At 41.1% G+C, this 24,635-nt stretch overlaps 1 protein-coding gene and 1 long non-coding RNA gene across 6 annotated transcripts in view; one reads left to right on the top strand and one right to left on the bottom strand.

Moving 5' to 3' along the window:
- Met (MET proto-oncogene, receptor tyrosine kinase) overlaps positions 1 to 24,635 on the top strand; it is a 110,352-nt gene that overhangs the window by 35,414 nt on the left and 50,303 nt on the right. For all 5 annotated transcript variants that reach the window (XM_028871765.2, XM_028871767.2, XM_028871766.2 and 2 more), the window contains one exon: positions 15,152 to 15,343. In XM_028871765.2, coding sequence (XP_028727598.1) covers positions 15,152 to 15,343 — 192 coding nt within the window. The remainder of the gene's footprint in view (positions 1 to 15,151; positions 15,344 to 24,635) is intronic.
- LOC119087574 lies at positions 695 to 21,130 on the bottom strand. Its single transcript, XR_005091032.1, has 3 exons — positions 20,870 to 21,130; positions 3,003 to 3,095; positions 695 to 2,465 (listed from the first exon to the last, which is right to left on the bottom strand). It is a non-coding gene; the product is annotated as an uncharacterized LOC119087574 (long non-coding RNA).

Here is a 24,635-nt window from a genome sequence, read left to right as displayed (position 1 = left end):
GTAATTACAGCAGCTTTCAATAAGAACAGAAATCCAAAGATGCGAACAAGGAATTAGGCATGGGCAGAAAAACAAACGTTCAGCGATGTTTCTTATCACTATCATAAAGATGATAGATGGGTAAAATTGAGTTACATTTAAGTTGTAATGGAAGAAAATAATTGCAGCATTCCATCAGGAAACCACAAGGTCCATTATTGATCCGTCCTCCTCAGGGCATGTCTTGGAATATTTAATAAAATAAACAGAGATTTATAACTCTCTATAGGCCGTGTATCTATAATCTCCCACACTATTCAAATTGTAAATGTGGAGTCAGCATTAGAAATAACATCCATGTCATTTGATTGGTTTGCCATGGCTCATTTAGACTGTGTGGTGCTCTCAAGAGAATGCATTTTGTATTAGGGTTGAAAAATGTAAAGTCAGATTATGAAGTTGTTTTTTTTTTATTTTCTGTGCTCAGGAATGAGGGAATGTTACCCTATATGTACTGTTACTGAGGATTCTTCATTCTTGATATTAGACAGTGCTCCAAACTTCGACATTAAATATCTTAGCTGTACATCAAATGTAATTGCTACCAAAGCAAATCTTTTAAGAAAGAAAATCCTTGAGGGGCAAGGATTCGATGTACTTTACTTTAAAAAAAAAAAAAAAAAAAAAAAAAAAAAAAAAAAAAAAAAAAAAAAAAAAAAGGTTGAACTGAAACTGTACTAATTTTTCACTTGATTCTTTTCCGTAGCTCTTGGCTCTATTCTCTTCCAGACTCAGCAAGCTGCTGCTTCCTGACTTATTTGAATTCTCCCTCCTGTCCATTGCATACAAAATGGCACTGTGCATTTTTTAAGAGAAACTTAAAATTAATTTCTTACCAGAATTTCGTAATATTCTCTGAGTTCATCGGGCACACCCTGGGGGTGTTTTTTAAAAGAAGCAAATGAGCCATTAGTGCCTCCTACCTTTTCCGAATCTCCCTACTAACCCCTTAAACCATCACATGTCTGCTCCCAAGCCCATCCCAGAAAAGACTTAAAAATGTCACAGCATAAGCTTTCATAAACCAAAAGCAAAAGGACACAGTTCAAGTTGGAGCTCTGGCCACCAGTGCAGGTATCCTTCACCTGTGGATGGTACTGACTCAGGATGTGAGTAAGTGTCAGCCACATGTGGGGTAGCTGAGGTTAACCATGCCCCTCTGCATTTTAAGAGTGCTTCCTGTCCCTGGTGTCTTTTAAAGCAGGGCATGACTGTGTTAAGTTGCTGATCCCTACATGGTGATTCATTTGGGGAAATTGCTGTATTGCTGTATTGGAAAATAAATCTAACAGGAAAAGAAATGGATTTTAAAGGCGACTTGTGAAAAAGGTAAAATTGTGAAGCCAAGGCACCACCAAGACATGATGTTCCCATTCCCACATTCCACAGTTAGAGATTACTGGAAGCATTCGGAACCCCGCATGTTGATGAGGATGATAACCTGTTGAGTAATAACAGATATTTTTTAACTTACTATAATATTTCAAATTTTGGGTTTGCACCCTTCCTCCGGACTTCTGTCTTATCAGTGGCCAGCCCTCCCTGTATTCTTATCTCCTCTTTCAAACAAGAAAAACAAGGATCTGTCAGAACTTAGAGAGGACTCACCAGGAATTTCTGCTGGTACTTATCTGTACATTGGCACAAATACTGATAGAGTGGACACAGAATGACCAAGTGCCCAGGTATGTGCTGTAAGTCACATCCCCAGTGCCCATGGAGGGCTCCAAAGTATCAGGGAAGTGAAACCAAAAGCTTGGCTACTCTTGATGTCAATAAAACTCGCTTGCCTTTTTTTTTTTTTTTTTTTAAAGCATGGATATGGTAAGTGATTCTAGGATCCTAGATGCATTCCAGTCTGCTAATTATTTATTTTTTCGAACTAAAATGTTCCATGAGGGTTCGTTTGCATATGAATCACCAGCTGAGCAATATTGACTTCCTGTTCTAAAAGCCAGGCTCTACCTTGGGGAAGCAATTTACTACACTTAACCTGGGACCTAGGCTAATGCTAGAGCAAATGAAGTGTGTGTGCACAGACACTTCGGGACTTTGCCCGTCTTTCAGAAAGAACAGGAAAGGGAAATGTCTAACTAGTGCATGCTAACATAGAATAAAAGTTTGTTTTAGCCATTCTCCACGTTCACATGGGGGAAAAGATGGCTTATAAATCATATATTTATAAAACAAAAAGATGTATTGCTGTACTTCACCTATCTTCTTCGGGTATATTGTCGAAATGTTCATCAATCAGAGAACATGAAATGGTAGATGACACTTCAGATTGCGCTCTAGGTAGAAGGGGTGAGTTGAGGTCAGTTTGGGTTTGGAAGGCATTCGGTTGTAGAGTTGCTTTATGGAAATTCAGTTTGTTGTGTTGTCCTCACAGAATACATAGATGATTCATGAAGACCTAGAATGCAGGTCTGCAGACCAAGAAAATGTACATTTGAATGCTAAATTTTCCACACATAGTTTGCATTTAAAATATCTGATTAACAATCAGCATCTCACAGGCAGCCTGCTAGCAGCAAAAGTGAAGAGGTACTTAGGATTTGGGGACAAAGCGGGATTGAACTGGCCCACCGGCTCTGAGGGAATCAATAGTGTTCAGTGCTAATGCACTAAACAGGTTACACGCACTAATGTGGTGGCAGTCAATAGCAAAATGAATGTCTCTAAAAATTATCTTGACAATACAATGTGCAATATTTTCCATTTATTTTCAGCTAATTACGTTGCGAGCTTGTTCTTTCGTCTTATTAGTTTAAGCTAAGTGCCAGGGAGCCTAGCTGTTTTATTTAGGGCACAAAGTGAGCAGATACTTGTGAACACTGTTTTCAGCAAGAGTCAGAGGGAAAGGATTTATTATGCGACCAGGCTTCAATAGGAAGCCCAGTAGTTACTTACTGATGCCAACTCTGATGTGGGGCAGTGGGGAACCAGCTGTACGTGACACTCACCTCCATGCAGCAATGGATTCGTGGAGATGACAGAAAATGACCAAGACACTCCAGTAGACAGGATGTCCTCGAGTTCATGAAATATGACATAATCTGTGAATAGAAATGACAGGCAACATCTAAGTTTGACGGTTTAATCTTAAAAGGCTTGTCTGGAGTGATAACAGTTAACTTTTACATGAAGCTTGAAATTGTAGAAAAAGCATTATATCTTTAATATATTTAGTTTGGGGCAAACATATGCCAAGTGTCTATAATGCTAATAATCATGATCTATTGCATAGCCTTCTTGGTTAAGCATAGACTGCTCCATTTAACTTTAACTTTTTAAAGTGGTCGTGAAAGCACATTATTTTGCACTTAACAAAATTATCAGAAGGTGGAGTGCCCTGTTGCTGAGAGTTGAACTTTATAAAATATATGCTGTTATACAAAATTGTCGATGTGTTTTAGTAAAGCTTAGTATGGAGTAGGTAATGTGTGCATGGAAGGAAGCTGTAGATGTGGTTTCAGATGTGCTCACTCCCTGCCTCTCATAGCCTAGCACCCCATCAGCTTCTTTGGGAATCGATAGGTTTACTACTGGGCTGCATTATTTCCTCCTTGGCTCCCTGCCTCTCTTGTGTCAACACTCAGTATTCGGGAGACATTTCTTCTGCACATGAAAAGAGTTCTCCCATTACTCATGAGTCCTGTGACAAAGAATCATGCAACTCGGAGAACACAGAAATAAGTCCTTTTGAAGCCCTCAGCATTCTAAACATTAATAGAATCTGAGGGAATGTGATGCTGAAGTGGCCCAAGTCACATTGTCCTTCTGGATCTGCCTAGTGTACCCTTCACAATTACATTCCTTTTTAGTGTGTTTCCTGCTCATGAGGATCATGTGGCTGAGAGGCCAAGTGGGAGCCAAGTGCTCCCAGGACTCATGCCCATCTCATGAGCGCCTCCTGAATGTCCTCCCAGGACTCATGCCCATCTCATGAGCACCTCCTGAATGCCCCAGTGTGTGCTCTTCAACCAGGACCATCTTTGTGTTGCCAATTCCTTCATCTTCACTGCATGCACATTAAGCCTTTCTCTGTACGTCAGTCACCTTCATCTGCGGATACGTATTTAATCGTGCAGGTATCTAAGTGAGGTAAGGTCTCAGAAGGGAGGCTTTTGCCAAGCTTTACCACCAAGCATCGGCATCGTAGATCATAGACAACAGCCAGTATTGATTTGATCTTAGAAGTCTCCAAAATAGATCTATGTATTTAAACAGTAAAGAAAGAACATGTGAATCACAGGAGTAAATGCTCTTGCGCAAGTTGGGTTGTTTTTATGAATACATTGTAAACAGTGTTGTTTTTATCATCTCCACAAGCTGCGAAGGTTTGAAGTGCAGGTGTGAAAATGTGTCTGGGGGATCCAAAGGAATGCTCACCTTTTTCTATGCTTGTTTGTTCGCTTTTGTCTGACCAACAAAGAAGCAGCCTTTGCCAAGGGAACAGGAGGCGTTTAATCGCGGAGCTTGGTCCTGTGCCTACAAGTCAGGGAGGTCACTGGCTTGCCCCTTCCTGCAGCCTGTAATTACAGGCAGAGGACTATCTGTTTTCCAGTAAAGTGACCAGAGTCTTGAGTGGAATAGACTGTTTATAAGAGTAATGGATGGAAGAAATATACACAGTTTGGAAAATGACAATAGGAAAGTGAAACTCTTTTCTTCATATTTTCAACAATATGAGACAGTCTGAGTCCCTAGAAATGTCCTCAAGTGGAATAACAGAGGTGAAACTTGGGTCACATTAGGTAATCCTGGTAATTAGCAACTTGAATTATTGTTGGGCAGTTTACAGTGGGGTGGAACACATCTGATAATTTATTAAGTAGAAACTAATTTGTGGCTCCACCATCATGGTAAACAAGAAGCAATAACTATATTAGTAAGAGGGATTGAGAAATATTTTTACTTTGAAAAAAAACAATTACATTGGATTTATCTGGAGACACTGTGGGAAAAAAATTAGCACTGTTTCTTACTCTCAACTAAGCTCAGGCTGTTTTAAGTATAAGTATTATAAAAGTGATGACTCCAGGTAGAGTTAGGCACATAACATGCAATTTCAATTCTATTATTGTCCCAATGCTAGGAATATCCATCGGGATTTGAAAAACATGATATGTACGTGGTAGTTTAATGATAGAAGGTGAAACTTGTAATAGATGTTTAAAAGTCAAAAGTTTAAGTTTTAAGTTGGTGACAGATACAAAGAGAACTTAAACATATTCCAGCCTTACAGGTGGTGTCACGTTATGGCAAATTGTGACAATTTTCCCACCTACTAAAAAGAAAGTTCCTCATTGAAAAATGAAAAACAAACCTCCCAATTTTCATAGGATCTGGGCTAACCAAGGTGAAGGCCATTGCTGTCAGGTGACTTGAGATGCTGTGAAAAAAGCACATCAACTCACAAAGAGAAGGATTGGGAACTATTTGGAAAGTGAACACCTCCATTTTCATAAATAAATACTGCTTTCGTATTAAAGCTTTCCCTGCATTTTTGGTCCTAGGAAGCATCTGATGTAACTCCTATAACTTTATTTAATGCTCTATATGTTAGAGGTTCAAGAAATAGTTAAGAAACAGTCAAACTTTCTATTTTGTCTGTGAATATATAATAAAATCTCCATTCCAGTGAATGGGTGAATAATTACTTTAATAACGATGACAGGATTGCTTCATTTCACCTTTCTTGCTTTGGTGAGGCATTTATTTTTATACTCTGAGCTACAGGCAAATCACAAAATAAATTGAACTATTGTTTGCTTAATGCTCTGTTTCCTTCTAACCTTATTCTTGTCTATCAACCACAACCCAGTTCCCCAGTGGCTCAGGAAGCCCTCACTGGGATTAAGTAATCATTTACACAACCTCTCTCATTCATTAACCCATGTTGACATTCTCCTGCTGCAGCCCAGCCTTGCTTAAGGATTCCTTAAGCACCTTACCCAGCTGCTAGTGTGGATGCAAACAACACCTATTTAATCAAGAAATTTAATATTTCCAAGGAACCATTTGGCCTGCCTCAGCCTTCTTCATGAACAGTCTCCTATTCCATCTTCAAAATAAAATCTGGATTCATTCCTAGTAAATGCATAGTTTAAAAATCTTTAATTTCTCCCTTTCTATGTATCCATAAAGCAGAAATAGAAAATGTTATTGCTTCTATCAGGTTTTTTTTGTTAGTGTGTTAAAAATGATGCCAATAAGATAAAATTAGATCACCCTGGATGTGTCCTCATCTCCAGTGAATCTGTCTCCACAGTGCCAATGATGTGGTAATCTTTCTAGAAATCAGCATGTTTTTATAGGTGCAACCCTAGGAACATGCCGAGGGCCCTCAGTAGCACAGAGTAAAGTCTGCGTTCATTAGGATAATATTCACGGAGTTCCTTGCTTGGCTCCTGGGTTCCCTCACATGTAGTTAGTATGCCAATCAAGAACCAACTCTTGGTAGAGGGCGGTAGAAGCCTGTCTTGCACTGCTGGCCACTTTCTGGCGTTTCGGTGTACCAACGTGCCTGGGCCACGTTACCACCGAAACAGGTTTGGTCATTGACTAAAACTGGGAGGGAAACTGCACAGATGGCTCCGTGAGCTGGTACAAAGGGGCACATTGCTGAACTCTGCCCTCTAGCCAGCCTGCCATTGCCGTTGTGGCTGAAAGGGTCTGTCGGTCTCCCTCCTAGCCCCGCCTTCTAAGACCTGTTCCGTGGTCAGCCTGGGATTTCCTTCAACAACGCTTTGTCAACCTCACAGTTCTTCTCCATTCCTTTTTGACTCTCACCTTAGACATTTTCTTTCCCAGAGACTCGTCTTATCTTCCCTCCCCTTCCCTCTCCTCTCTATAGTCTGAAATTTTCTGAGTACTACGGTGACGTTTGTTACCCATTTCAGCCACATCTCTTACCACAGGCACAGTGATGTACCTGCCACTCATACTGTTATTTTCTTGATATGGACCATGGTTCTAGCTCCTTATATCTTGTACGTAATACAACAGCTTGAACAAAATACATACTTATCAAACAAATAATTATAACAATATCCATGTTTCAAAGTCGGCTATTAAACGTTTCTTAGTAAAAAGACTACTTCCTGTAAACTACCTTCCATCCTTCCCCTCAAATCTCTAATAACTAATTTATAGAGGAGTGGTTTTTGAAGATTTAAATTAACACTGAGAAGAAACTAGAAAATTTTCTTCTAGCCGATACTGCCTCCTTACACTCATAGACACTGCCCGTGTGTGTCCCAGCCACTTTGGGAACATGATGACTCAAAGAGGGGAAAAATGAAAGGAGATGAAAAGATAAAGAGAAGGAAGGTGGCTATACAGAAAGACTGCACTGGGTCGCTAACTGAAATCAGGAAAGGAGAGTTAAGTCCATTAAGAGGCGTCAGAGGGTGGACATCGCGGCTCCTTTGGACCTTCTGACATATTCCCAGAACTGAGCGATACTGTGGGGAGTGGAACTTGGGACATCTAGCAGATATTGTTCGCGTAGTGATAGCCACAGTGGTGCCCTCTCTCGACATTTGCCTTTGAAACTCACAGGTTTTCACTGCTAGACGCCAATCACAGTTTCACATTTAAAACGATGCACAGATCAATGAAAAGAGGAATAAATGTCTTTATAAGCACCCTTTATGGCCCAGGATTCCCCTCACTCGGCACCACTTCACAGGCATGAAGCACACGCTAGGCAGGGAAACCCCTCTCCTGAACTGGATGGGCCCAGTTGAAATGAGAGAATCGGTTTGGGGCTCAGGACTTTGAGTACTTGACCCACTTACGAAGTTTCTGATAAGTACTTCAAGTCTGAAGCCAGGTGAGAAAATGTGACATGAGTCTCACTCCTTAGTGGAAAGACGGAAGAGATGGAGAAGAACTATTGACACTTAGATTAATCACAGGCTAGAATATAGTCATGGGCTTCCACAACATACCAGGGCATGACTGAACGCTTTCGTTCCATCCATCTCTCACCTCTTCTGGTCATCTGCTAAGACAGTCATTAGTTACTCCTTATTGAAGAGCCTCCTAGGCCCACAAGGAAGCCGTGGCTCTTGCTGCGATCAGGAAAAGCATCTTCCCTTTGATTGGTTAATGTAGTGTAATCACTGGCTTTGTGTCTTCTGGTTTTCTACTATCTCTGTGAAATCAGTGCACGACAATTTGGTTTCTCTTAGAGAAGGACAGAAAAACCTCCTCACAGCATCCAAATCTGCCACACTTGGAACGATTGTATGAATCACTGTCACTCCTTGCTGAGACTGATGCTCAATATGAAGGCTGCTAACCAAAACCACATGGGCTCAGCCTGTTTTATATCTGGTTCACCTTAGGAAATGATACAGATGCAAAAGTTTGAACATTTCCAATTCCAAAGCCCATACCATTGTAGAATTTTGAGTGTTCCAATCCCGGGAATAGGTCTATATTTATGTATGAAAGCAAGCATTTGTACACATGCAAATAGACAGCCATACACACATGTACATAAAACATAATCTGTTCCAAGAATTTTTCCTGCTGTAGTCCAGCTTCTGTCAAGACCTCGCTCGGCATGTGTCTCTGCTACAAGGGTTTGCAGCTGCTGAAGCCCACGCTGGTCCCACTCCCATCCTCTCTAGTCTACAGCATTGGCTGCCAGTGCAGTCTTTCAGTTACATGGCTGCTGAGTCCTTTGTGGTGCATAATTAGTCACGTGCTTCTATGTGTTAGTCTCTTGTCTCCCTGAGTGCACAGTGCCTTCAGAAGATGGGTTGAAAAAACATTCAGTGCATGTGTCAAGTTAAGAATGGATTTTTACATTTTTAAAGAGTTACATATGTACACAAAAAGTAAAATACGGGATCCCATGACCTTCAAAGTGTAACATATTTATTACGATATTTAAAATTCTTTGAAAACTTCATAAGTATATATAATGCATCCTATCATACCCAACCCCTATTTCCACCCTCTAACTCTCTCTCCCCATATATCTTCCTTCCAACTTCATATAGATAGAGAGAGACAGACAGACAGATACCATTGAGTCCGTTTAGTCTGCTTTATATGCACATAGGTGTGGGTCATCCATGAAGGCATGAACACAATCTCCTTCTAGTCCATCTTCAAAATAAAAGGACTCCGCTAAGGGCAGACTTTGTAAGCCCCTCCCCCTCCATGGTGACTGGCTTGGTCTTGAGCAGGTAACCGTAGTAAAAGCACAAAACTTTCTTGATAAAATAATGAAAAATATGACTGGGGGTGTAGCTTGGTGGGGGGATATGTGCTTAGCATTTGCAGACCTTTGGGTTCGATATTCAGCAGCGGAGGTGGGGGGAGGTGTGCAATGATTTATAGAATCCCTACACTCAAGCAGAGAAAATCTCCCCTCCCAAATGGGGAGGTAAAAATGATGGCTTTGAGTCAGGCCTATCCAAATATAGCCAGCAGGCAGATGTGGAGACATGCTGGCCCTGAGGGGTACAAACCCAGTGGCTGTGGAGAATTAGGTCATCACAGCTCAGCAAGTGAGGCTCTGGCTGTGGCATTGTCACCTGGTGAGTCACAGTGCTGAGCCAGCAGCAGGCGACCAGAGGTCTGTTTGTGCTCTGCTGGTGGCTGGCCAGACTCTTCTGCTAGACTCTCCTCTGGCCTGCTAGACTAGGCTTCGGGCTGTCATGGTTCCAGGGCTGGTGAAGCCATCTCTCAGAATGTCTCGTCTAGGGAAGTCAGTGGAAGACGTAGTGAGGTAGCATCTTCCTTTCACGCTGTGCCCTGAGAACATCAGACTTGAGTTCTCTTCTTAGCACAGCACAAGGTCCAGACAACACCAACTTTTGACATTCAAGATTAGCCTGCTCTGCCCAGGAGCTGATTCTTCTGCATCGCACAGCAAGTCCTGGCTTTAGTGTTGATCGCGGAGAAGTTCGAGTAGGGAGTTAGACTTCATCTGCAGGAAGCCGAGCAGACACTGAAATCCAGAGCCCTGGGCCTCTGCTGCAGCAGCTCTATGGCCCCCCCATGGGAATGGCGTTTAGAGAAGAAAGCTGAGCAGACACTAACACAGTTGAATGTTTAGCCAGCCAGTGGAAAAGTCTAAGAAAGGACACTGCATTTTGAAAGTTGAGTCTCCCACAAAGCCATTACTAGAACTTAGGCAAAATATGACTATGAATAAAGTTTATATTAAAATCTTCTGTTAATTTGCCTTGGTCAAGGATGTAAGAATGGGTATGAGTAAGCTGGAATGATTTTACAAGACTACATTTCAAAAAAATGTATCTACATGACTGATTTAAATTAGCTATAGATGAGCTAAATTTGTCCTATAGATCAATTAAAAGAATCACTATTTTAAATATATCACATCCTTAATTATACTGAATTAGAGGTAATTGCATACTCACTGCATATATCATAGTGTTAATTAGGGGAAAACATTTTGAGTCAAACCTATTGAGTTTTCTAGCACTTCAATTTTCTTTTCATAAAAAAGGGAAAAAAAGGTTTGTCTGAGTCAGGTAAAAAAAAATCTGGCAAGTACTCATGATAATGAAAACACACACACACACACACACACACACACAAACACACACACACCACTGAATTAATTAAGGTATTACTTCAAAGTCTATAGTGCAGATTAATTCCTGTTATCTCTAGGATGAGATGTAAGATAGAAACTAGGGAAGGGAGTTTGCAACAAGTTGTGTGTGTGTGTGTGTGTGTGTGTGTGTGTGTGTGTGTGTGTGTGTGCCTGCATGTATATGTGTGTGTAGTGCACAATCCTGTGAGTATATATTAAGGTCAGACTGAGAGTTAGCCCTCTTTGCATGGTGCTTTGCAATATGGAGAGCTTACACCAAGGCTTACTATGAAAATCCCATAGCTCAGACAGCGTGCAGCTCTGTAGGCCTGCCCCAGGCTCTGGGTTGCCCAAGAGTCTCAGCAGGAAGAGAGATGAGGAGAGTCCCCTCTCCTGAAGTGAATGTTGAGACATCACTTCTTTCTGGAAGCTGGTGTTCTTCTCCTCCCTTTTAGTTTTCTGCTATGGGAAAAGATGAAAACGAAGTAGATATGGACCCATGCATTGTGAAACTAGAATGTCCTTGACCCTGTTTGTTTCCTAGCTCCAAATTGCACAATCTTTCAAGATCAAGGAGTCCTGGAGACCCTGTCCTAGCATTGTGCAATGTCTTCACATAGGAATTTTACTGGAGAGAGAGAGAGAGAGAGAGAGAGAGAGAGAGAGAGAGAGAGAGAGAGAGAGAGAGAGAGAACTCCATATTACTAATCCTTGAAAACAGGAATTTTAGAGACTGATTTCCCAAAGGAAGGGCCTTAAAGTTCACAATGCAAGTACTACATCAATGCTGATGCAGATTTATATTTAACCTTTACATCTGCGGAAACAGGTGTATAGGGGCGGAAGCCCTGGGTGCAGCAACCTCTTTTCACTGAAGAAAAAGTCAGCAAGCTCTTGTAGGCTTGCAGACATTCCAAGGAACTCCCAGAGATCACCTGACTCAATCCCCTGTTCATTGGACTCAGCAAGGTGCACCTTAAAGCCAGTTGCTCCAGAGAAGGCTTTATCTCTACGGAGAAGGGCTTTATCTCATGGTGGCTTTACAGATACACAAATTCTCCAACAAGACTTATTACTTAGGCGTGTTGGAGGGCACTGGGGACAAAAAATAATGAGAGTTCCTGTGTCTGGACGACAGAAAGCTGACAATAGTTTATGATCCACAATGGCTCCACAAACTATGAATTGTATTTATATCCCAGAAAATCCATTAAGTAACTCTGTGCCTTAGGTCAAGTTTTAAAGTTCCCTGATGTAGAGGGGAGAAAGCAGAGCCTAATAAAAGAAGGAACAAGACAGCCACAGAATCCTGGCCGTGAAACAGCTCCTCTTCTAATGGAGCACTCCAGATAGTCTAAGATTTGAAATGGTTCATTTCCCCTTTAAGCAGCTTCCCTTGGCTCTGGCTATCTCTACAAAATGGATCAGTGATCACCAGTAGAAACTCAATTATCAATTCATTGATCTCTGTTGAGTTTCTGGTACATCCCAGTTACCTGCTACGCCTCAGAATAATCTATAGTACTTTAGCGAAGAAGAGCTTCTAATTAAATCGTGAGCTAGTGCTCATTAATACATCAAAATAAGTGTCCAGAACTGAAACATTTGCTTAATTACGAGCTGCGACAGGCTTAGTATCTCTAAGACTCTCTCAGTTTGCTAATTGATTACCATTTAAAATGAAGAAATTGTCAGTGCACGAAATAGAGTATTTTAGGTGCCTTTTAGTCATAGAGGCAAAAGATGTAAGAACTTTACAATTCCATGTGATGTGTGGTCAGCCTTAAGGAATGAATTCATGATACAGAAATAAAACTGAAATTTTTGTTGTTCTTAAACAGTGAGTTGGAGGGCGGGGGATGAGGCTGGGTGACAGAGTGCTTGCCTAGCATGTACAAAGCCCTGGTTCAGTCACAAACACCACAAAAAAATTAAAAGTCTCTGATTATTATAATACATGATAATAATAGAGGATTTCTAACTTTCAAATCATTTTCCTAGACTTGTAGTTGTTTATAAAGATGTCTGAGAATGAACTTTCACTTCTTTTCATCTAAGGTAAACTTCACTTTCCTTAGTATATCCCACCACCTTCATTTTGCACTCATTTACCAATTCCCAGCTGCCATCAGGGCTGCCCTATTCCTGAAAAAGACAGTTTAAAAAATACTAGTTCACTGTTCCACACTCATGGCCCCTCCGCCTTGTTTATTCAGTCATTCTATCATTGTTGATTAGCTCTCTATTCCGAATGTTCTACCACTCACAATGTAGTATTGAAGGAACGGAGACCCACAACTGGAGCTGACATTCATTACACAAGGAAATGTTGAGTTGTAGCAGAAACTGTACTGTGTGTTTCTTCTCTGTGAAGAATGGGCAAAAGCTGCATGGGAATCTACACCAGGAGCATTGGTGAGATGTGAGTGAGCATCAGAACAAGTCTTGCAAGAGGCTGGTGCTAAGCTCATAAACAAAGGATGCTTAGGCGCTAACTAGCTGCGTGAACATGGAAGGAGCACCCCAGAAAAGGAAACCACATAAGTCAGATGCCTGGAACACTTGGACAGCTGAAGGCAGGCCTGTACACTGAGACACAGAGAACACAGACCTGCAGAAGTTGGGTAGAAGTCACATGATATGAAATCTAGCAGGCCATGTTAAAAATGATTTTCCTAAGAGCAAGGAGATACATTAAATGTTCTAGATAGAAAAGAAGAGGGGAGAGTTATTGAATCATTAAAAAGAAAAGAGAAAAAAAAGATCTACAATACAAACAGCTAACCTGACAGTGGCTAGGACAAAGATCATTGTGCTGGAGACAGAAAGACCAAGGGTAGGTCTTGGAAACAGTCTGTTGACAAACTAGAGTCGCTCAGAACTGGGAAGCCGGAAGTGAGGAAATGCCTCCATCAGAATGGCCAGTAGGCAGTTCTGTGTGGCATGTTCTTGATTGTAAATTGATGTGGGATGGCCCAGCCACACTGGGTAGTATTATCCCTGTGCAGCTAGTCCTGGGAGGAATAAGCAAGATAGCTGAATGCGACCCTAGAAGCAAGCCAGTAAGCAGCTTTCCTCCATGGTTCCTGCCTCTGCTGGAGTTCCAGCCGACTTTCCTCAATGGTGGACCGTGATGCAGACATGTTCACCAAACAACGCTTTCCACCCCAAGTCACCTTTGGCGGGCGTTTTATCACAACAACAAAAAGTCACTAGGACAGTTAGAAAATTAAACTGATGGAAACTGAAGGTAGATTGCATGAGAGGGATGAAAGAGAAGAGGAATCTCGAAGACACTTAGATGTCTGAATTGAACATCTGGAGGGATGGAAGAGTCATTCTGTGAAGTGTATAATATCATAAGGTCAGGAAGCAGGGAGTCATGTTAAGCCTGGGGATCTCTCAGACATGTGGATGGAGATGCAGATGTTAAATCAATGAAATAGTATCACAGGAGACACACATTGCCAGGGAGAGTATCATGAGTGTGTGGTCCGCAAGTGAACCTAGAATGCAGCCTTGGGTAGTCTGATGTGGATGTCCAGGTCTGAATGGTCCTGCACAGGAAGCACAAATGCTTAGATTTGAGAGGTAAAAGAAAAACCAGGATTCTGAATATGTACATAGAGCCAGGGATCCTCAGTGCTTGTCATTGTCCTGTATTATTGAACAGTATTTTTTTTTAACCCTTCCAGTTGAATTTGAACATCACCATATTGGTACATGTCTTTCAGGAAGCTGCTTACTGAGATACTTGCTGTGCACATTTTTTTAAACCTTTCTCCCGGTGGCGACAAAGAGTAAAGAGGAGTTCTGCATGCTGGTTCTGTTCTCAGAGACTCATATGAGCTACTGAATTTAATCTTCACAACTCTGTGTGGCGGGAACATTTTTCTGTAGCAATCTCTATTTTACAGATGGAGAGAGTAAAACAGAGATTATCTCAATTTCTGAACACAGAAAAATTGTAGGAATTGTATAAAATGCATGCATTCAGGACCTTGATGAAGGCAGTTAGCATATGCCCAGCTGCCTCCCCATAAACTCTCTATAACTACTACTTCCCTCCAATTCTCTGGCCAAAAACATGCACATATACATGAGTTTTACGGTATTTCATAGTATGAATTTTAACAGCTAATATATTATTACTATTATTAATATATCTGAAATTCATTTCTTAGGACTTGCTGCTAGGACCTGTACACTTATGTCAAGGAATGAGATATTTAAGATTTTTTTTTTCAGCAGCATCTAGGTTCTGTCTTCATGAGTTCCCATTTGAACCACAGTGTAAAACTGAGATAACACCCTCCTCCTCTCATTTTTTGAGAGCCTGTACACACAACAGTGCCTAGTAAAACTGGAGCCATTTCAGTCACTACACAGCATTGGTGCATGGTTAGGGAAGTTGGTCTGCTTGACATTCTGAGCAAGCTCTTTAGTGACACACAGCAAAGTTTCTTACCAGTGTGTTTGCCTCGGGATTCACCTTAACTTGATGGCCATGTTTTATTCTAGACGCTGCTGAGAAATTCATCAGGCTGTGAAGCGCGCAGTGATGAATATCGGACGGAGTTTACCACAGCTTTGCAACGTGTTGATTTATTCATGGGCCAGTTCACCCACGTGCTCTTGACATCTATATCCACCTTCATTAAAGGGGACCTCACCATTGCTAATCTAGGGACATCAGAAGGTCGATTCATGCAGGTAAGTGCTTTCTTAGAGTCTCTGGTTCTGTGTAATCGATTTGTTTTTGTTTTCACCGTAAGATATGTATAAACAGGCTAAAAAGTGAAAAATCACAGTAGAAGCTAGAGACGGAGCCTAAAAGGTCAACAGTGAAGCATGGCCTGCTTTTTATGAAGTAGGTAGATTGATTTTGTAAAGTTTTTGAACCTTTCAACTCAAACGTGGTTGCTTTAATTTTCTTGTCTGGAACGGCCTTTTTTTTTTTTTTATTTTCCATTCATAACTTCTGTCACATGATTGGAAAGTAAAAATGAAACAATTAAGCACTTCCAGGCAATGTTTTCCTCTTTCAGGGGAAACTGTGGATCAAAGGAGAGCTATTGTGTGAACTGTGTGTGTCCATGAGAAGAGACATTCACACCCTGAGAGACATTGGCAGGATTCAGGAAGGGATGTTTATCAACAAATCTCTCTAGAACTCAGGCTCTCCGCATTCTGCAAAATGGTGGAGGCCCACACAAAGAAGTTCAGATACTTAATATTTTTAAAAGCAGTCTTTATTAAGAAAGGCTTCTAATGGCCATCGACACTATTTCCATACAATAAAGGTTCACATTTCAGACTTGATGGAATTAGTGTTTCCTAGATATAAGACTCATACCACTTTGCAGAAATTAACAACCCCTCATGCTGGATGTATTTTATCGCTTTAATAGTTATTGGTGCTTTCACCATGAGTTCGTGAGCAGATTCTCAATTAATACAGAAGGACGATGACATCTGTGAGACTTCTGTGAATATTAGGAATGTCTTATAGGGGAAGATGCTTATTTTTTAGTTGTCTGATGTAGTTAATATCCTGATCAGATAATGGCATCTAGTAAACCTTAATTGAGGCTGATGAGATTTCCCTCTGACTTATCCATCTAGGCATTGTGTATCTATATTATTTTACAAAGCAAAGTGTTGAAAAGTCTCCTTGTCTTTAGAATAGTCTGGATGTTGGTCATTGCCATAATTTAAGAGCTACAAATCATTTCTCTTATGCTCTTGAGCTTAGTGGGACTTTTTCAAAGTCGCAGTGTCACAGAATGTTGACAAGGATCCTGTGGTGTGAGTGTTTGCACACTGTGCCCCAGCTACTACCCCCTCACTGCTGACCACTCCTCTTCTCCTGCTCTCCCTAGTTTGTGTACTGTCTACCTGCCTCACCAGTCTTGGTCATTTAATTCTGTTCTCAACTGTAAAACTGGGACACGCCTTCCTTCCACAAACTTAGGCACTTTGACATTTCAGTATGGCCATTACCTGGTATCTTTGAAATGGGATTACATTGCTTCTTCATTCATACTGATAATTGCTATAATCTTCCAAAGACTCTGAAGGACAAGTGGACATCTAGTGAGTTCTGGATGTGCTCCTGGCAATGGCTTGCTTCCCTTCGTCTTCATTTCTGCTTTTCTTTTTTTTTTTTTCTTAGTTGCCCATTATTGCACCAACCCAGGTCTTCATTAACACACTTTTCCAGTAACTTTAGGTTTGAGAGGTACTTTTTTATTTTTGTGATTATAATATAATTACAACATTTCTCCCTTCCTTTCTTCCCTGCATACTCTCCCATATATCCCTTCCTCTCTCCTTCAAATTCATGACCTCTTTTTTTGCACTGTTATTGCATGCATATATGTGTGTGCATACATGTGTATACATACATATTCCTAAATATAACCTGTTTTGTCCATAAAGGAATATTTTATTAAACATCAAAGGAGTCATAGTCTATCATAGTCTATTCTCACATGTTAAAATTATCATAAAATCCCATTTTTAAGTAAGTTACTTTAATAAAAGAGCTCATACCATCCAAGGGATATATCATGTGTATATACAATCATATACTCATTATGATTAAAGTTCTGTAGGTGATGCTTTATTCTTGACTCTTGGTGTGTATGGGAGAAAAAAGCTGTCTTCTGTGATTAATATCACAAAGAAAAAAGATAATTTTGAAGTCATCAAGCATATATTAAGAGCCTACTGACTTTTCTCTACTGGGCAAGTGAGTGGAGCAAAGGAAACCCAGAACCTGCCTTTGAGGAAATAAAATTTTGATAGAGGAGATTAAAATCCTTGCCTGGCAGCAATAGTGCATACAGATAAGGAGCTTCAGGGACCACTGGGGATTTATTTCTATGATACTTGTGTTCCATCGAGTTTTATATAAATAAACCTAAAGCATTTGACAGTCCACGGAATCAGGCAGCCAGCCACACTGAAATCCAGTTTGTTTACATCAGACACGGTGAAGGAAAGAAGGAAGGAGGGTGGAGAAAATAGGAGGCCTTCAGCTGGCTTTGCCAGAGAGACTTCCTACCAGGTTCTGTCAGTGTTTTGACTGGACTAAAACTCTAAATCCGAGGCCAGGCTAAGTCTCTGCAACTCGTGTTTTAATAAATACTATAGCATTTCTGTTACAAAACAGAATCAACATATTTTTTCCCTCCCACGGCAGCTGCCACACATGAAAAACACAGAGAAATGATTTTACTTCCTTCCTACCCTCCAGCCTAATGGCAGGGTTGCTTAGCAGATTTTTTTATCCCAAGAGTGTGCAGCTGTTTCTGCCCTTCCTATTGTGTTCGGCTCGGGCTGGGAACCCAGCGACGGCCCCAGCTGTTGGGTGCAAAGTGAATCAGGTATTTCACAGTGGTTATTTGATTAGAAAGAATGATATTGTTTAGCTAACAATAGTCTGTGCATGGCAGAGAGTACATTTCTGACATGTTGCTAACTTTTAAAAAAAAAAGTGTAACTTATCTCATGCAGGTGCAGCTAAATCTAAATACACTGACATGTACATGTATCTGGGTCTAGATCAGTGGAAGTAGGTCAATAATAGAATTCAAAAACGGTTTTGATTTGCATGATCACTCTCTTGGGAGGCTTTGAAGTAAAATACTAAGTAGTGTTTGAGACAGCAGAAGTAAACAATGAGAATATGTGCCCTTACGGAGAAACCTAGCCCAGCATGCAGGGCCATGTGGGAGAAGGATGGATTCTCAGGAAGATCACAGGACTAATCACAGGGATTGCCCACGTCTCCCCTCCTGAGCTCCTCATCTAATCTACATCTAAACAATGCTTGCTTGATTTTTTTTTTACAGCCCTTGTCTAAGACCTTTAATCTCTAAATGCAAAGCATTGCTATTAAAATATTTGTGCATGGCTGTCAGGCCAGGAAGAGTGAGGGGATCGGGGTGGGGGAGGGGGCCAGAGGCCTTTCCAAGACTCGTTTCAAATCCAGCTCCACAAACATTTACTGGACAACCGCACTGTGTCTGCTAACAGGGCCTGCTGCCTGGGCACCAGCACATCTACCGTGAAGTTCTCTGGTCTTTCTTCACCGCTCTCCCCTTTCCTGTTCTGTTGCCCTCAGTGTTGGCGGCACCCATCACTTTCTTTCTCTTCTGGTCTTATCTGGACTAGTTGGGTCTAGCAAGAAACTTAAAGAGGAAAGATGTCTTTGGGTCGTGATCATTCTTTATGACCACTACTTAAAGGATTATGTTGGTAATCAGTGAAGTTGAGAATAATTACTTCCTTTCTGTAAAATCAGTTCATCTGCTGACCGCCTGTCGTCAGATTCTTGGGGCTTCTGCACCACCACCCTGGTGTGCCACATCAGTGCTTTCCATTGGAAGGCAATGGCATGCCTCATGTTTAGAATTACTGTTATTTTCTAATATGTAGACACAAATAGGTTCGGCAATGTGAGCATTAGAGATGCGTCTTAATGAAGATTAAACTCACACATTGTTTCTCTTTAGGAATTGTTAATTTACTCATCTCTTATAAAATGTTCACACAGAGGCATCATTAAAAATATCATTTAAAATGAAATATACAACACTGACCTAGATATAGTCCAAAAGGATATGGCAGAGTTGCTTAGCAAATTAGCATTAGTCTTTTTATTTTGAAGAAAATATGTATAGTGAGTTCAGATGCTTCTTTGTGCTAAGTAAGAACTTAATGTAAATAAGAATTTCAAGATCATGACCATAACTAAAAATTAAGCTGGGTTCATGTATTGTCTTGTAAAAGTAATGTCTGCAATGCTTTTGAAGGACATATATTTTGCTCACTATCACATGCATAGAAATTTAAAGCATCATAAATATTTGAAACCCTGGGAAAATGTAAAACTTTTGTTTGTTTTGGTTGTAGATAACAAAGAGAAGCTAAAATTTATTTCATGGATGCTTCCTGCGGGGAGGAGGGAAGGCGGGAAACCAGAGCGACATGTGAAATATGAAACACACACAGCATTAGTTTATGAACCTTTACCCCTTTTAAATAGCAGAGGCAGAAAAACTCTGTGCGTTGACTATATCAGCCCTAGAGCTGATGCGTTTGTAGTACTAATTTGGAAGTTGCCTTAGGTACTTTTCTCATCACTGTGACAAAATCCTGACAGAAGCAGCGTGAGCGGGGAAGGGTCTGTGCGGTCTTGAGGACACAGTCCATCAGCGGTGCAGGCATGACAGCAGCTGTGACCCATTGTCCTTCATGAAGCGACCCTCACCCATGCTGTTCTGACACCCCACACTGCCAGTCCACCTCTGCTGTCCCACACCCTTCCCCAGGTGATCGGCCACACCGGTGTCTGGGGAGTGTGCTTCATCTCCTGCTCCGTTTCTCCAGTGTGAATCCACCCTGCCACTTAGCAGCCTCTCTAGGACCCTGCACCATCAAGGCTCATTCTGACTGTGAGGAAGCATTCTTCAAAGTCTTGACTATGGGTGATGAGCAGGGATGGCCAAGCAAGGGTCTCCAGTGACTCTCTTGAAGTAAACTTTCCTCTTACAAAAAAAAAAAAAAAAAAAAAAAAAAAAAAAAAAAAAAAGCCACTTGGTGAGAAACCCAAACCCAAACCATAGTAAACTGTCACTTCACACCTGCTAAAATGGCACTAAATTGAGAAAATGGAAAACAGGGTCAGGTATGGTGGCGCATACCTTTAATCCCAGAACTCCAGCACTTGAGAGGCAGAGGCTGGTAGATCTCTGTGAATTCAAGGCCAGCCTGATCTACATAGTGAGTCCTAGGACATCCATGTTTATTTTTTTTTTAAAGAGACTCTGCCTCAAGAAAATGGAAATGAAGAAGAAAATGGAAATGGTACCCCTAACTTGTGGGAATGTGGAGTAGTACAGACATTGTGGGAAATAGCTTAGCAGTGCTTTTCAAAAGTTAAAGATGGGGCTACCATAAGGTTTTAAAAAAACCCTTATGCAACATACAGGAAAAATCAAAGTATATGTTCACACAGGAAGTTCCACATCTATCCATAGCAGCATTATTCAGAGGCAAAATGTAGGGGCTACCCAAATGCCCATCGAGTGGTACATAAATGCATAGAATGTGGTCTGTATATAGAGCAAAATATTGTTTGGCAATAAGAGTGAGCATTTACGAATCTTAAAACATATACTAAGTAGCAAATGCCAATATAAAGGCCAGATAATGTCAGCTTCCACTTACCCGTAATGTCTAGAACAGGAAAAACCAGAAAGAAAGTAGATTAGTAGTTGTCAGCAGCTGGGGAGATTGGACGGTAATCGTAAGGGATGCTGGTGTTCTTTGAGCTACCTAAAGTATCTCAGAGTTGACTTCAGTGTTGATTGCACAAATTTGCATAGACTCTAACACCTAGGCCTCTGTAACGCAGGCTGGAAGCTTCAGGGATGGGAGGAAGGGACAGCAGGGAATTCTCACTGAAGAAACCGTCACAGTGGGAGATGAAGCACCCCGCCCCCAACATCTGTGTGGCGGGCCACATGGGGAAGGGTGTGGTTAGATCAGAGCAGCATGGGTGAGGGTGGGTTCCATGAAGGACAGGGAAGGCCCCTGGAAGCCATCAGAGGACAGCCAAACAAGGCGTTTAATCAGGGTTGCTGGACACTAAGGACATTTCCTACCCCTTAATACTCATGGAGAGGCTCGGTGACCACTGAAATTCCTATTGACCTACAACCACCACCACACCCTCCTCCGCCTCTCCCAACGCCGTTCCCCTTCTCACATGAAACTATGGAATTGTCTACTTTGAAAAAGAGAGAGAGAAACATTTAAGAAAGGAGATAGCCACATAGGTTTATTTTATGTTAAATTGTGCTCATCAGTTTTTAAACAAAATTAAATTGTAAAGCTGTCTAGTTGAAAATTAAACTATGAGCCGGGCGGTGGTGGTGCACGCCTTTAATCCCAGCACTCGGGAGGCAGAGGCAGGTGGATCTCTGTGAGTTTGAGGCCAGCCTGGTCTCCAAAGCAAGTTCCAGGAAAGGCGCAAAGCTACACACAGAAATCCTGTCTCAAAAAACAAAAAAACAAAAAACAAAAAAAACAAAAACAAAAAAAAACTGAAAATGAAACTATGTATATGGTAGAGAAATTTGGTTTTTATGAATTATAGAACCTCACATAAGATTATTTTGTTCACATTTACCAATTATCCGGTTATCTGTTCGTGTATTTTTTTCTCACATCCTCTCGCAGATACCTTATTGGGAAGTTTATGTGGCCTAATAACCACGATGAGCAAGTAAATTCGAATTCTTCCCTCTGCCCACCTCTCAAACAATGCATTAGATCTATATTTTCAGGATCATTAAAGAAAAAGGTTTTGTGGTCTAAATACTAAGGATTAGTCATGGACACAGTAGAAACTCGAAAGATAATTGCCAGTCTTCTATTTCATACTAATTGTTCTCAGATTGCCAAGTGATTTATCATAAGAATTAAACTTACATGCCAAATCCTGTTCTGTCCCTGGAAATATCTCCATGGCAACAAAAAGCAACTCCTAATTCTTGCAAGCATTGCTTCAGGGGTATTTTGAGGATTTTAGTGGTTACTCAATTATTTAGGATTCTGGCAATGAGAGAAGGGAGGGATTAATGATAGAAAAAGCATTCTTGGCATTTCCATACAGTGGATGTTCCTGCGGAGAAAAGGCTAATGATGAAGTGGAGAGGTATTTGCATCTGTGATAAGGTCTCTCTGCTCATCAGTGCAAAGGCAAAGATTCACCCCCTCTTCTCACGGCCTTCCTTCCTGCCTTCTCCTGGTGCCCAGTCTCCACAGCAGACAGCACCCATTCCAGTCCACGAGCTTTGCTAGCTGGGCTAGTACAATGTCACCTGAGCCATGGGCGCTCATTAGAACAGAGAGGTCTTCTTAGGCACGCTCGACTCATGCAGCCAAGGTTACTAAAACAAGGAGTGACTGGCAAGCACATGCATTGTGAAAGCTGTTTTAGCTTCAACTCCCCAGCGCTCTGTGAGAGTTCTGACTTGAAGCTTCATATTGGTACTTACTCCAGGGCTCCGAGAGCCCAGCAGCTGGGTGTTTCAGGAGGGCTCAAACCCAGGGATTCTGGCATTAGGTAAAGCCTCTGGGAAACCTGACTCTTGCACTTTCTAGCTAAATTCTCCCTTGGATTTTATTGAAAGCGAAAACAGTCTCTACCAGAATAGTTGTGAAGAGTCACTCTGATCTCTTAAGACGCACTTAGTGTGTGTCTGATGCAGTTACCTATGATAAAAATGCCATGTGTATAGTGTCTCCAGATGAAAAATCAGAGAAGGCGAAAACAAATCAATCAACCCAAGGCCAAGGATACAAAGAGCAGAGCTTCTTTATGAGAAGAAAGGGGAAGGTTAATCATTCCTGGGAAGTGCACCTAATCAGATATGTGATAAAGTCTAGATAACAATCTAGTAATTAAGAAGGGATTGCTTATTATAGACACAAGAAATTCTAAACAAAGCAAGAAGGTTATATATAGAATTACCATAAGGCTCCACAACTCCAGTCCTGACATCTCACATGACAGCAGTATAAAGAAAATGCAACACATCCTTTCAAAGGGTTCTGGGAGATGATCGATGTCGTGCAGTAGGTCTGAGGAGCACAGAGGAAACCAGGAAGATGCGTGAAGAAAGCAAATATCCAAGAGTTGATCCATAGTCATCAAAGAAGTGGAAATTATGGGAGGCTGAGTATTAAGACAAGCTGATGTCTGTACTGGTTTTGACTTGTGCAAGAGAAAAGAATATTTTTTAAGTCTTTTATTCAAAGAGAAATAATGGGTTGGAGAACTATAGAGAATGGGAGGAACTAAGAACCAAAAGAGATTTAAGATTGAAAAGCAGAAGAGCTGAAATCCAGGTGATATGGTATAGGAGTTTGGGAATCTTCAGTGTCAGATCGGTGAGCAGCCCAGAGTTGGGGGCAAGGGAATGGAAATTAAACTCTTCTTCACATCGCCCACAGAGGTCACGAATGTCTATTGGGCCCTACATGTAGGAAATAACAGTAATTTCCATCCTGACCACGTGACCTCTGAGGTCGTGACCACATGACCTTTGAGCCACCATTAAACTTCTGTGCAAATATAACCACCCCGATTAACGAAGGTGTTTTCAATGTGTTGAGTGTTCGGAGTAAAACAGAAATGTCACGATGTTAAATTTTTATGGCTCAATGTGCATTTGGTTAGTTTTTCTATTAACACTTCACCCCATGAGAACAAATTAAACACTTGGAAATCTTCCTAAATTGTTTCAGGCTACTTGGATTCTTCATTGTGATAAAGAAGAAAAAAATTGACTATTTTTCTCCAGAATGAGTATATTTTGTGTGTATGTGAATACAAAGCACATAGTCACTCTCTAACCTGCGCTTCTGTTTTGTGAGTGAGAAAACTGGTCAAGGGCGTGTTTTTGTTGTTTGGTTGGTTGGTTGGTTGGTTGGTTTTTATTCTAATTTCAGGGTACCCATGGCTGTCCCAGGATTTCATATGACAAATCAGTACATTTTGAAAATATAACTTGTAAACATTCCTTGGAAATGTAGGGCAGTTTCACAGTAGCTATGAAGCCCAGTTCTGAATCAGCCACTTACCGCACACCCGCTGTGTGCAAACTGATGACCTACTTAAGAGTCTCTCTGAGCATGCCCAAACCCTCCTAAAATCTACAATCAGCTAAGATAGCCGTCCTGATCTTATCCTCCCACCTGATCTGTCTCTGAACTTTCCTTGTCACTGGGGTCTAGAAACAGGAAGGAGGGAAATTGCATTGCTGGGGAATGTCCCTCATGACAAATACCTGAAAGCCAGAATAACACCATTTCTCCAAACACATCATTCAAGCATTGCTAAAGCCACCAAGCCTTATTTTTAAAGCCAGGACATATGTAGAACTTCATTTGTAATATAAGTAATAGCTTATCATGAGACAGTGTT

The sequence above is a fragment of the Peromyscus leucopus genome, chromosome 3 (genome assembly GCF_004664715.2).
Source record: "Peromyscus leucopus breed LL Stock chromosome 3, UCI_PerLeu_2.1, whole genome shotgun sequence".
Classification (NCBI taxonomy): domain Eukaryota; kingdom Metazoa; phylum Chordata; class Mammalia; order Rodentia; family Cricetidae; genus Peromyscus; species Peromyscus leucopus.
The sequence above is the reverse complement of the archived record's forward strand: the minus strand, read 5'-3'. Positions and strand labels throughout refer to the sequence as shown.